Here is a 15,311-nt window from a genome sequence, read left to right as displayed (position 1 = left end):
TCGGGCTTATAATTAGGAATTACATCTAACAAATAATTAATCAACTATTGGGTAAGTCAGGTTTTAAAAAAAAACGACTCCCATATGACCTCCACGACCTTCCCTTATTGGATCATAATAAAAGCTGCACTACATGAATGTTCTTTTTCCCTTAGTAGCCTTTTACGGGTTCCATATGAGAAATAGAGTTGCATCATGTGCTGGGCCCGGCAAACGGTGTGTGAGGGTCGGTTTATACAATTTGTCTCCGGGTTCCTAGACCAAGCGGCATCAAGCTATATACGAGTAAGTATATATACAATCCATAGCTATCCATAATGCAATAGTAATCTATGTCATTTAGTTTATGACGGCCATGTAATACCTATTAGCTTTTTGCTTTATCAGTATGTTCAGTGTTACTATGAATGTATGTGACTATTCAATCTCTGCAAGACTTTTGGCTCTGTCTACCCGGTACAAAGTCATATAGACGTGTTTATGATGTATAAGTATGTATATTCGTTAAGTTGTTACCTTTTTGTATTGCTGCAACTCACACCCTAATAAATTTGTATTCCATATGTACATTGTAAATTGTGTGTAGCAAATCAAATAAATGAATTATCTATAACTATCCATAGGTTCATCCTCCATCAACAGAATCAGATATTTGTCTACGTACATACAGGTATTAAGGTATTAAACGAACGTCCCTCATTTTTCAATCGTCTTCTTCTATTTTTAACCGGGGCACAATTTTATTACGGTCGGGGCGCGACACCCCGGGGGCATATTTCATATTGAACACCTAGGGTTCTAGGTAACATGCTAACTTTAGTCTGGGCTTGCCAGGGATAAAACAAATTGCGCCATTTTCATCGTGTAGTCGACGTAAGTACATCATGTATGTACACAAAACGAACACATCAGTTACCCCGGGAGGTTTTCTGAAATGTAGGTACATGTAAAAATATTATACTGAAATATTTGGTGTTTATCATCATGAAAGCATAAAGAACCCATGAAAGGACATAAAAAAGATCTTGAAGTCAATTATTTAGCGGCACAGCCGCTCATTTGTACCATGAATCTTTACTTAAAAACGTTAATAAATAGCCTTCTCTGTACGTAGCTCACTAAACTTGAACCTCTTCAGGTTTTATTTATTAAGTAGCATACAGAATAAGCAGAATAGCAAATAGTTAGGCAGACAACATGAGGAAAAACGTAAAAAAGTAAAATGTCACTGTCAGCTGGCCTGACTTCAGACTGTCAATGTCACAATGATAATCGTTTCTTTCTTTCTTTCCTTTCTTCACAGTTTGTCTCTGTTTGTCTGTCCATGGTTTGTCTCACTCTGTGAATCATTATTGATTTTTCTTATAATTTTATCTTCGGCTTCTCACAATCATATTTTACTTGTGTTAAATCTTTAAATCCTGCAATCTCTCATCTTTTCGCTATGTCCGCCAAGCTTCATGAGGCCCAAGAACATTGTAAAGCTGCTGAGAAATTGTGAGTAAAAACATTTCATAAAACTGTTTTTAGGACACGCATTTACCCTGTTTGGAATAAATTCTTAAGTCATGATAGTTTAATTAGCAAGACTGAACTCATTTGTTCAGCGCCACAAATATCATTCTTGCTTGCTAATTAAATAATACTAAAATTTTATAATTTACTTAAGATGTTTTTATATATTTGTATTTGGTCTTAAAGTGAAGAAAAAGCAGTGTGTACCAATTGTTTCTCTTTTCGCAAATATTGTAACAGTCCGTCAAGAGAAAATATTATAAACTTGTTTTGCATAGATTGTAATAGTCAAGGGTACACTTTATTAACTTGGGATCTTCTTTTGGAGCTAGCAACCTAGCAATGTCTTTGAATAGCAATTCTATCACTAAACTGATCCTCTTACTTTATATAGTCCCTGTTGCACCCTTCACTATAGTGTTTCTGCACCCTTTATAGTGCTTCGGACCTGGGTCCACTTTCTTATCTCACCTTAATTCTGTTTAACATTTTTTGGACACTGTGTCTTCATTATTTCATTACTTTTAGTATTATTTACCATTTCTTTTTCTCATTTTTCTACTAGTTGTATGCATCAGCGAATTGTAATAGTTTTTTAAATATTTTGCCCTTAGACACACCTGTTTTAAGATAATGAACTGGATCTGTTCTATTTGTGTACACATTATGTTGTTTTTTATTGTTTATGATCTGTTTGGTATTAAGTAAATATATAAAAATGTGTCCCGTCTGCGGCATCTTCAGTTTTCAGACCATCACAAAGCTATTCTATCTATCCTTCAAATGTGGCCTTAGAGTTTTATGACGTACATACAGTCACGCCTATAAAGACGTAACTGTATGTACGTCATAAAACTCTACCTACTACTCTACTACTACTACCCTGCAAGGGATAACCCTTGTAGGGTAGACAGAGCCAGCAGTCTTGAAAAGACTGAAAGGCTACATTCAGTTTTATGGTTTAATGATGGAACAGAGATTGGAATAGTGACATCTCAACAAGAGGAATCTCAAGCTAATAGCCCATCCCTAAGTCGCCTTTTACGACATCCATGGGAATAGAAGGATATAAACTGGTCATATGATTTTTTCTATTAGTGCCAGGAAACACAGCACCAATTTCATGACTTTGACTCATTATACATATTCCTAAGAATAAGAAGAAAGAATAGATTGTCTATGTCAGTAGATAGATATATGTATAGTCAAGTATAAATCACTGTTTCTTCTGTAATTTTGATGCTGATGCGAATTTTAAAACTAATAAACAATTTTAAAATAAACTGTCATAAAGTTATTTACTGTGGGCTGGTAGATTTGGAATTGAGTATTTTTTTTATTTAAGAGTTAACTTTTGTCTGTGGAGTAGAGTGAAGCTCACAGTTGAGCCAAATAAATAAAATAAGACTGCTTTGAAATAATTTTTCAAGTCGTATAAAGAATTTTTCGTAGTTGGTTAAAAATGAGACCACTTTATTATTTCCCACGGATGTTGTAAGAGGTGACAGGTATTACAAAAGCACTAAAAAGATTTATTTTATTGTTATTTTTTGTATTTAATGACAAGAATTGTTTTTAACATTGCTATTGCGATTATCCTTATTATTTATTTTTATCTTATAAATATTTAAAAAAAAGTTATTTAAAAAAGGTACACCTAATTAAGTACCTACTTGGAAATATGAATTTTATACATTTACTAGCGACCCGCCCCGGCTTCGCACGGGTGCAAAATTATAAATGTTATTATACATAAAAACCTTCCTCTTGAATCACTCTACCTGTTACAAAAAACCGCATCAAAATTCGTTGCGTAATTTGAAAGATTTAAGCATACAGACAAACAGACTAAAATAGCGACTTTGTTTTATACTATGTAGTGATATATTCTTTTTTCATTATAGCTTGAAAACATCTCTGCTGAAATGGAAACCGGACTTTGACTCGGCCGCGGACGAGTACAGTCAAGCAGGTTTGTGTTCTGATCTATACTAATATTATAAAGCTGAAGAGTTAGTTTGTTTGAACGCGCTAATCTCAGGAACTACTAAAAAACAGTGAAAAATCCTTGAGAGCTTCAATGATGCCCAAAATAACAATTCCACCGGACGAAGTTGCGGGCACAGCTAGGTATATATGTATAATACTTAAAAAATGTTATGTTCTTCCAGCGCAATGCTACCGCATCGCTCGCGACCTGAACAAGGCCAAGGAATGTCATCTGAAGGCGTCCGAGAATTATCAGAAGAATCGCTCCTTCTTCCACGCCGCCAAGGCGTTGGAAAACGCCATCATAGTCACCAAAGAAACGGCTAGTCCGGAAGAGGTATGTATATTATAGTTAGGAGTCATCTCGACAGTAGGTATATATGCGACGGCTCATAATAGCGGGTCAGATTATAAATGCGCTACCGCTGAATCAAACCGAACGAGAACTCAATAAAATAACGACACTATTACAAGTAAATTAAACTTAAAATACAAAAGCAAAATGTCTACTGCCCTCTCGCTCATAATAGTTCCGTTGGCACGTTCAAATTGTGCGCTCTGATTGGCTCAACTTTTCAAATAATTTCACGCTATACAAAAATTAGACTCGCAGATCGCATCGGTGTAACTTATGTAGTAATTCTGTAAGAAACAATAAAAAAATGATAGAGAAACCATGATAAACATAAAATTAAAATAGAATTATGTACTGTGAAAAATTACGTAATTAGGTGCCGTGTGGTTCGCGGCACCAATATAAAAAAGGACCTCATCTCAATCCTTTCTCATGGATGTTGTATAAGGAGACTATGGTATAGGCTTACAAACTTGGGATTCCTCTTTTAGGCTAGATCTCAATTTCAATTTCATCATACAGTCATACAGCTGAACGTGGCCTTCCTGTGGCTCTGTCTAATCCGCAAATTATATAGACATGACTATATTTATGTATGTGTATATATATATATATACATATATATATGTGAATTTCTTTCAGATATACAACCTAGCTTTGGAGTCGTCAAAGTTGTACCAGCAGTACGGATCAGGCGACTCCGGCGCAAGTGTTCTGGACAAAGGTGCCAAGATAATCGAGGAGAGCAGGCCGGAACTGGCGGCCAAGTTGTATCAGATGGCCGCTGACGTATCCTCGGTCAGTATTTATTTATTATTTATTTATTACTAGCGACCCGCCCCGGCTTCGCACGGGTACAAAGCTGAGAGTCGTAAAAAGTAAATGACAAAAAAATGTTTGATATCCTTGAGTGATATATATACCATCGTGGAGTTTTCTATAGACCTATTCAATGTGTACAAATAATTAGTACATTATTTTAAAAAATCTCATAGGGTTCAGCCTGCGTTTGCAATGTAAGCGGAAAAAATATGGTAATTAACGACATCACATTAGAAACCTCAAAAATAACAGTATTTCTCCACTATTCAATGGATGTTATTATACATAAAAACCTTCCTCTTGAATCACTCTGTTACAAAAAACCGCATCAAAATCCGTTGCGTAATTTTAAAGATTTAAGCGTACAGACAAACAGACTAAAATAGCGACTTTGTTTTATACTATGTAGTGATTAAACTTAGATATTTTTACATTTCATACATTTAACTGCTACAGTGTAACAAAAACCATTATATGTAGGTTTGAATGTACACTGGCACTCATCGTTGTACATCCATAAAATGTAAAATAGTTTTACAAATGCAATGCTACGCATCGCACTTAGCAAAATACAAGTGAAGAATGTCTCGGTACCACACGGGGTGAATTACGCTTGCTGAATTTTATAAAGAAAGTATTTTTTTAATTTTGTTTTAAGATTTTTTGGTATTAATTTCTTCTTTCAATGTTGATGGTACGTTTGTACTTGCGTACGTTTTTACTTTTCGTCAGTATTTGAACTTGTTACCTTTTAAACTGACGTGCCCCAAGAGAGCCTTGCTGCTAATTGTGTGCCAATAAATACATACATACATAAAGACACGCCTCTTTCCCGGAGGGGTAGGCAGAGACTACCTCTTTCCACTTGCCACGATCTCTGCACACTTCGCTTCATCCACATTCATAACTCTCTTCATGCAAGCTCGGCGGTTTCGGGTACTTTTGACCTGACCCTTTACCATACTAATAAATCAATATATACGGAACAAATTACAAAGATTGAGTTAGACTCGAAGTAAGTTAGAGACTTGTGTTACGAGATACTAACTCAACGATACTATATTTTATAATAAATACTTATATAGATAAACATCTAAGACCCAGGGCGATCAGAAAAAGTTCTTTTCTCATTACGCCCTGGCCGGGATTCGAACCCGGGACCTCCGGTGTCGCAGACAAGCGTACTACCGCTGCGCCACAGAGGCCGTCAATGGTCTTAAAATTGAGGACGTTGCGAACGGGACTGAGTGGAAGCCAAAAGGTCGGAAAGCGGTTTTGAACTTGATAAATTCTGATATAGGTATAATTAATGCATTTAAATTGTAAAAGGAAGCTTCCTTTTACACGTTACAGCCAATTGAATAAATGCATTAATTATAAATCAGAATTTATCAAGTTCAAAATAAAACACTGCCGGCACTGCCGTGTGGTTCCCGGCAATTTAATTGATGTGCCGTGACGGCGCTAACCATTGGTACCTATATCGGTAGATTTAACTGTTAAGTGTTTATTGCAGTCTGAAAGCAGCCAACATCAAGGTTCCGAATACATAAGCAAGTCATCGAGGATACTCGTCCGGCTTCAAATGTAAGTTTACATCTTATAATATAAAAGTCTCGTGTCACAATGTTCGTTCCCGCACTCCTCCGAAACGGCTTGACCGATTCTCATGAAATTTTGTTAGCATATTGAGTGGGTCTGAAAATCGGTCAACATTTATATATACATATATTTTCATACCCCTTAGTGATAATGGTTGTCTACCCTTAACATTTTTTTTTAACTAGAAATTACTTAATAATTATTTATATGGAAAAACAACGTTTTCCGGGATAGTTAATATATATAGTCAAGTCTATATCCCTTGCGGGGTAGACAGAGCCAGCATAATTGATGGGCCATGTTCAGCTGTTTGGCTTTAAGATAGAATTGAGATTCAAATAGTGACATGTTGCTAGCCCATCGCCTAAAAGAAGAATCCCAAGTTTGGGTATAAGCCTACCCCTTAGTCGCCTTCTACGACATCCATGGGAAGGAGATAGAGTGGTCCTATTCTTTTTTTTTTATTAGTGCCGGGAACCACACGGCAAAGTTTACATCTTATATATAAAATTCTCGTGTCACAATGTTTGTTCCCGTACTCCTCCGAAACGGCTTGACCGATTCTCATGAAATTTTGTTAGCATATTGAGTGGGTCTGAAAATCGGTCAACATTTATATATACATATATTTTCATACCCCTTAGTGATAATGATTGTCTACCCTTAACATTTTTTTTTAACTAGAAATTACTTAAAAATTATTTGTATGGCAAAACAACGTTTTCCGGGACAGTTAATATATATAGTCAAGTCTATATACCTTGCGGGGTAGACAGAGCCAGCATGATTGATGGGCCATGTTCAGCTGTTTGGCTTTATGATGGAATTGAGATTCAAATAGTGACAGGTTGCTAGCCCATCGCCTAAAAGAAGAATCCCAAGTTTACAAGCCTATTCCTTAGTCGCCTTTTACGACATCCATAAGAACGAGATGGAGTGGTCCTATTCTTTTTTCTATTGGTGCCGGGAACCACGGTACGGCACGGTATTTTTTTAATTATTAATATCTCATATTAACTAATCAATTATTATTATTTTTTTATTGGTGCCGGGAACCACACGACAAAGATACGTTCGTGTACGTTTTCCACCAGAATTCGAGGGTTTCATTCAAGTTATTGCTTACAGGTATGACCAAGCCGTGGACAGTATTCGCCACGAGATAGGGTTCCATCAGGAAGCTCAGAATGTTGGCGCCATCGGTAGGCTCACTGTCGCCATTGTTCTCGTTCAGTTGGCCAGGGGTGACGCTGTCGCAGCTGAGAAAGCCTATAAGGTTTCAAATTTTATATATATATGTATATTATTCTATAAGGTTTTAAATTCTTAAGACTCTGTGAGTTTCGGGCGTTTCATAAAAAGGGCGCAGTCGGTAGGCTCACTGTGGCAATTGTTCTCGCGCAGTTGGCCAGGGTTATATATATATATATATATATATATATTATGAAGTTCGTTGGTAGTAATAACTTCTTCCCTATTATAAGATATAATTAAACATACAGTGTACATCTTTTTATTCAAGGATTGATCGGTGAAAACACATTCAGTGACATTATAATATAGATTATAAACTCCTTTCTAGTATAAGCACACAATATGCTCCCTTAATCTATATAACACTATGCCACCTGTAACTATAACATTTTATAGTAGGTCAGTATCGACAAGCCCTTATGTTGTAACCACCCAAAGCCACATTCTGCACATCCAAACACTGTCAGTCTCTATCATTTCACATCTAACGCCTAACTGTAAAATAAAACCATAGCAAAATATAACTAACCACTACCAACAAACTTCATATTATTCTATAAGGTTTTAAATTCTTAACACTCTGTGAATTTCGGGCGTTTCATAAAAAGGGCGCAGTCGGTAGGCTAAATAAGTAAATGTATATACGGGGACAAATTACACTGATCGAGTTAGCCTCGAAGTAAGTTCGAGACTTGTGTTACGAGATACTAACTCAACGATACTATTTTTTATAATAAATATCTACTTATATAGATAAACATCCAAGACCCAGGCCAATCGGAAAAAGTTCTTTTCTCATCATGCCCTGGCCGGGATTCGAACCCGGAACCTCGCGTCACAGACAAGCGTACTACCGCTGCGCCACAGAGGCCGTAACTGTGGCTATTGTATTTGTGAACGTAGGAGTCGCTGATAAAGCCTATTGAGTTAATATCATACCTACATACCATGACGCCTGTTTCCCATTGGGGTAGGCAGATACTATAGAATTCCACTTGCTGCGATCCTTAGAGACCTCTCCCGCTTCCTCCACACTCATTACTCTTTTCATGCATATTCGACGATTACGGGTACTCCTAACATCTCCCTTTTTCAAGACATTCTAAATTTGTTCCTTGAAATTTCGACGAGGACAGTAAACTATTAGAAATGATATTAAAATGATACAGTAAAATAATAACAGCAAAATATCATGCTATGATGATAAGTAAAATATCAGTAATATATTGAAGTGGGACAGGTAAATATCACTACTCATGATATCGCGGTTTATTTTTTACCTATTTTTCAATGAGTTATCAATCGTGGCGCCTTTTGTAGCCTAAGTATTATGACCTAGGCTAATTCTAACAATGACTGTGGATTATTAATGAAAATGTACATTTTTTTTACGTTATTCGTTAACGTTTTTGTATTGGTGCCGTGTGGTTCCCGACACCAATACAAAAAAAAGAATAGGACCACTCCATGTCTTTCCCGTGGATGTCGTAAAAGGCGACTAAGGGATAGGCTTACAAACTTGGGATTCTTTTTTAGGCGATAGGCTAGCAACCTGTCACTATTTGAATCTCAATTCTATCATTGAGCCAAATAGCTGAACGTGGCCATTCAGTCTTTTCAAGACTGTTGGCTCTGTCTACCCCGCAAGGGATATAGACGTGACCATATGTAAAAGTATGTATGTATTCGTTAACAGGAATGGGGCAACAATTGCGAAGCGCCCGAGATGCAAACTATTGAGCAGCTCCTCCAAGCTTACGACGAGGAAGACCGTGAGTCCGCCAAGAGGGCGCTGGCGTCGCCGTTCATTCGCAACATGGACGTGGAGTACGCCCGGTTGGCCACCACCATTCCACTGCCAGAGGGCATTGACCCCGCGCCAAAGGCTCAGGTCAGGGAGAACGCCGCACCGTCCTATGTCAGCCCGAGTGTCGCTGTGAGTTCACTTTTGTATTTAGAACGTTGTTAAGTTTAGTTATTTGTGACCGGGAGGGCGCTAGTGTCGCCTAGGAAAATTGCTGTGGAGTCGTACAAGAGGGCGCTGGCATCGTCTTTCATAAAGACAGAGGCCTCATGTCAGCCCGAGCGTCGCTGTGAGTACAGTTGTCTTTTTTCTTCTTCTTCCTTCTGGTTGTAGACCTGGATTCATTCTCACCACTGTGGAGAGGAGCCTGAGGTACGTCATTGACCATGGATTGGGTGAGTCGGGTTTTACCACCTGACCTCCGCGACCTTTGCAAGGGAAGCTAAAACATTATTGGCTTTAATCATTCGTACTGATGAGTACAGTGTAATTCACATTACATTTACTCAGTCAATGAAAGGTTTCTTTAAAGGCCCTTGTACACATTGGCTCGACCCATTGGGTATATTTTTCGGTTGACGAATAGTATCGAATTGATGAGATGATCAATGTATAAAGACTGTGTGTGTGGACGCGCAATAACCGATAACATTCGGTTTTTCAGCTAAAGTTCGCGCTAACTACGATTTTTACACAAAGATTTTTTTTTCATTGGCCCAATGTGTACAGGCGCGTTAAAAAAACTAAAATCTTGTTATTACAGAAATATGGTGGTGAGGAATCTCCATACGAGCCGGTGACATATGAAGAAAAGAAGAAGGGCGACGAAGAAGAAGATTTATGTTAAAGAGGCTAATAAAAATGTTTCGGCAGTCGCACAATGGTAAGGCCTGAATCTTTATCAAGTGTGTAAAAAATAAATGTACCAATAAAAGTCATGAAAAAAAAAAAACTATCTGGCAGTCTAAAAAATAAAAATAATTAAAACAAAATTAAAAAAAAAATATTTTTTCGTTCTTTAAATTTAGAATTTTTTTTTCTGTTCCCATCTCTTGACGTGTCTGGGTGGAATAGAAAGGTGAGGGGTAGTAAAGATTTTCAAGGTAATCACATTTGGAATAATCACTCACTCAGTCACAAATCCAACTTCTTTGGTTTCGATAGATATTTTTCTTTAAACATTTTGGCTTCCATAACTGTCTACTTGCTATAGAAAGACTACAGACTTAAAAAAAAATTCCACTGTGACTCTTCACACACACTATTGTCACATTTATTTTTTATAAACTTTACTATCGTATTGTCTATGTATCTATATGGATGCGTTGTAAAGACGATTTTATGTATTGCGTATTTTTTATGAAAATATTTTCAACAAGAGAAAATGTCTACTTTGATTTGCGTAGCTTAATAAAACATTAAGACATATTTGTTTATATGAATCAAATTGGTCTTTATACTTGATAAGCTACTATTTGGTCGGCATCTATTATAAAATTTCATATAAAATTAAGCAAAATTTACTTATTTTGAACTTGCTCAAAGTATTGGAAAAGTCAGTTTAAATTTCTTAATAATAATAATCGTTTATTTCACCATAAAACAGTATGACTGGGTATATATCTCAGTATCGGGAGTTACAGATTTATTATACGGTGGGTTGGCAGCTGAATTAGGATAAGAATATAGGTTGCCAACTCTCCATCCCAAATAGAAATGAGATGTTTAAAACATTGACAAAGTTATTATTTTTTATTAAAAAAAAAAAACTTTTCACCTTTAACTTTAGTACATCGAATACAGTTCCCGGCATGTCAGTTGACATATGCGCAATTTTGTTTATGGCCGGCCACTATAGCGTTGCGCACATTCCGCCATTTTGTATCAACTTAATATAGGCACTAAAAAGCGTGTCACAAAATTAAATCTTAATTTATTATTGTTGTCGCAATATACGATACTAGGAGGCGGAGGAAAGCTTAGTACGTACCGGTTCTCATAACTTACCGGTATTAAAAGTACCTATTTCTAGGGCATATTTCTATGCCCCTCCATGTATTGTATATTGTATAATTTACTTATAATTGTTGTCGCAAAGCTTTAATGTTTGGGTGTTTATAAGAAATTATAAGAAATATTATGTATATTTTGTAATTTTATTTTAGATGAAAATTAAAATTCTAATTAATATATAGTAGTATATTATTAATTAATTTAATATTTTTTTTACTGATTGTAACATACTTTTGCGTAACAATTTATTTTATCAATATACTTATATAATATAGGTGCTTACATTTAGTGAATTATTCATCAATAGATAAATTAACTATTTTCGTATTTGTAAAGTATATTTACTGCGTTAAATATCATAGGTTCTGCAAATTAAGTGCAAATAATTCAGTTTGTATACACTGAAGACGTGGTACATTCCACCTGTATGTGGTTGATATGCTGCACTCCATTCGCCGAGACGCCGAGACGTCAAAAATGTAAATGGACTTTATTTGAGACTAGCTTTTACCAGCAGCTTCGCCGGCGCGTATTCAAAGCCTGACGCGCTTATTTATATGAATTTTAGCGCCACCAACACCTTTTGTTTATTTTTAAGTTGGTACTCTAAGATCAACTCGCGCGAATTTGGCACCATCAACAAAAGAATGCACGTTTTTCGCAAGTCTCACGGGAATTTTAGATTTCGCCTAGATAAAAAGTACCTTATGTCCTTCTTTAAATTCTTATATATATTTTTAAAATTTCAAGAAGATTTAACCAATCTTCTTGTTAAAATTTTAGAATGTAGATAACGCGTGAAGAGGTAACAAACAAATAAACTTACTTTCGCATTTATGATAACTTGGGATGGGATTGAGTGTTCTCACTCTCGCTTACCGTCAAGCAGAATGAGGTCAACCACACATTTTCCAATAAAAAATTAAAACATTTAACTACAATTTAGTATAGAACACGAGAGTAAAAAAAAAAACAATATACCTAGCTATAAAAATTTAATGTTTTCGTAATATCTTGTAAGCATAAACTTTTTTGGGTAAATAAACCAGACTTATTATTTGCACTTAATTTATACGGACGATATTATTATAGATTTTAATCAAACTAATAGCATTTTCTTAGACCGCAGCCTAATGTTTGTATAGTTATAAATATTTCCATAAGTCAATTTGATCTTACCTTGAATATAAGTAGATTGAATGTATATAATTACATATATATCTTTGTTCCATATGCGTACAGACAAATTTTTGGATTTAATGTTATCTCACATATATATTATTTTAACCGACTTTACAAAGGAGGACGTTCTCGATTCGACTACAATATTTTTTGTCCATAAATATTTATTATTATAATATAATTATAATCTAATGTTGCTTAGTCATATAAATAGGTGTATTTGTTAATGTCACATTACTGTCATTGATGCTCTTAATGCATTTACGGTAGCCTTTTTAACGGTTCCCCACAAGGAACTTTCTTGAAGTAATTTCCTTGTAAACAGCATAAAGAACATAACGTAAAGAACTTATGAGAGTGCTACACTGTTGTTTATTATATTCACTGCAAATAAAATAAGAGATGTTATCTTTTTTAAACTTAATTTTACGGCAATGGATACTATTTAACATCCATGTTATTTTTTTTCTAAACTATTAGATAATAATTAAAAAAAAATTCAAGTAAGATTTTTTTTATGCAGTTCATGTCTATCTTACTCCTGAGGGGTTAGTGTGAGTTTTACTCGATCAAACGAATCGAGTAAGAAATCGCGAATTTGTATGGAACTGCATTAGTGCCATGCGTCACCACCAGGTGGCGCTGATCTAATCACATACAAATTCGCGTTAAATTGCTCGACTCGTTTGATCGAGTACTTGCACCAACCAATCTGGTAATGTTTATATGTTATTTCACATTGAATATGTATTATTATTATTTTAGTTTTCTCTGTACAGTGAGGTTTTATCATATACGGTATGATAAAAAAGGTTTTATGAGTTTATATAGGTAACAGTATGTCCACGCGGAGGGAATGTTAATTTTTGATTGTTAAATTATGTTGTCCGCGGTCGTAAAATTAATATAAAAATGGAGCATCAGACTCTTGGATTTTTGGCCTACAATGAGAAATGTAAAGACCGTTCCGTACAGTTCACAGTGCCGGCATGTCAGTGTCAGTGAAAAATTATTGTGTTGCATGTCAGTGTCAGTGGAAAATGAAAGTGTGACATGTCAGTGTCAGTGAAAAATGATAGTATTGCCAGCCGACCGACAGCATTCACTTTTCACAGACACCGATAGTTATTTGCACTGTAATGTGCGGATCGGCCTAACATAATTTTGATAAATTTAATAGGTAGATCTATGATATAAATTGCTTCAGCTTTGTAAAAAAAAAGAATTATCGGATAGTGATATTTCCAGCAATAATGGAAACTAAAGGGATTGATCTTTATAATATAACCACGGACATACATTTACAAGAAGTAAGATGCTTTGATGATGAGCATTAAGATATCTAAAATGGGTATTAGAATAATACGCGTAAATATATTAAAGTTGGATTTTCTGAATCGAGTGTTGAAATATTAAATTTCAAACTTCGTCAAACACCCTGTTGACAATAACCAAAAAATATAATTTCGCGCGTATAATAAAGGAAAGAACATATTTTTTTCTTTTCATGACAAATCTTCTTAGAATAGAATAGTTTATGTAATTGTGTGATTTTATTTATTTATAAATTAATTAGGTATTAATGTAGTTGTCAAAGGGAAAGCTATCTTATCTAGTAATGTATGGCCGTGGTGGTTAACTACTTAAGTATATTGAGAGAGAAAATATTTACCAAGATTCTTGGCATTAAGAAACTTTTTTGTAGACAAAAGTGAGATAATTAAGGTACAATGTTCCATCATATTGTTAAAGGCGTATATATATTCACAAGTATTGTATACAATTCGCTGAATTAACTCGAAGCGGATAAAAATCGCGCCTAGCGGGTCCATCCTAAAGTATAAAAGGTACCCTTGATGTTTAAAAAAATAATTGTCTCGTGTATAAAATATGTACTTACCTATGTAATAAGTGTGAGTAGTTACAAATATGTAACGGTTAGTTCAGGCATATAAGCATTGAATGTATGGCGAAAGAAATTGGAGCGGAAGCGAAATTTCGGGACTATTTTAAGTCCAGCGGGGCGAGCGTGGCGCGATGCCGTTGTTATCGCACGATAAAAACCGTCGCTCTTTCGTTTTTATAAAAACTGAATAACCCGAAATTTTATCGCGCGATAGAAACAGCGTCGCGCGTGCCGTGGTAGCCTCGCAGGTTAGGAATAACGAAGAATATGCCGTCATTCTCATTTCCTTATCTCCTGTTAAAATATGTAGCGTACAGTTGTCCCCACAAATCTATTATTGTTTCCTTTGAAATTAACAATGTTTTTGTCCAATTATTTTGCAACTGTATGGGGACGCCCGCATAATACGAAAAACTACTATAATTCCCGTTCCCTCGGGAATTTCGGGAAATTCTCGATGATTATGATTATTCCTTTCTAGATGTCTCTCGACCCACGGTTTTAGCGGAGCGTTGATATGTCATTAACTTTCTTTTATAAATTTAGAGATGTGGGATTCGGAAAATTTAACGCATATATGTCTAAACTAATTATTTGTGTAATAATTGTACTACTTTAATGTTAAAATCCTATCATTATTTTGTTAGTATCATTAGTGAAAGAACACAGGTAGGTATTTTTGTTTTTTTAAATGTCATTCTTGCATTAAAGCAGGCATCGGATGCTGGTGTTATATTTCAAATTAAAGAACAAAAATATTTAAATGACAGTGAAGTTTGTGTTATCTCTAGTTAATATACTCTCAATATAAGGCATACTGGAAATCCTTCATTCTAATTAAATGTGACATAAATATGTAATTGGTTTTA

At 35.3% G+C, this 15,311-nt stretch overlaps 1 protein-coding gene across 1 annotated transcript; it reads left to right on the top strand.

Moving 5' to 3' along the window:
* The first annotated feature begins 1,276 nt into the window (after positions 1-1,276).
* LOC106142309 (gamma-soluble NSF attachment protein) lies at positions 1,277-13,827 on the top strand. Its single transcript, XM_013344027.2, has 8 exons — positions 1,277-1,497; positions 3,420-3,487; positions 3,687-3,841; positions 4,502-4,657; positions 6,198-6,268; positions 7,412-7,559; positions 9,234-9,473; positions 10,105-13,827. The coding sequence occupies exons 1-8, from the start codon at positions 1,445-1,447 to the stop codon at positions 10,186-10,188; spliced, it is 975 nt and encodes a 324-aa protein (XP_013199481.1). The 5' UTR covers positions 1,277-1,444; the 3' UTR covers positions 10,189-13,827.
* Positions 13,828-15,311: the final 1,484 nt, after the last annotated feature.

The sequence above is a fragment of the Amyelois transitella genome, chromosome Z (assembly GCF_032362555.1).
Source record: "Amyelois transitella isolate CPQ chromosome Z, ilAmyTran1.1, whole genome shotgun sequence".
Classification (NCBI taxonomy): domain Eukaryota; kingdom Metazoa; phylum Arthropoda; class Insecta; order Lepidoptera; family Pyralidae; genus Amyelois; species Amyelois transitella.
Note: the sequence above shows the minus strand (reverse complement) of the source record. Positions and strands in the feature narration are given on the sequence as shown.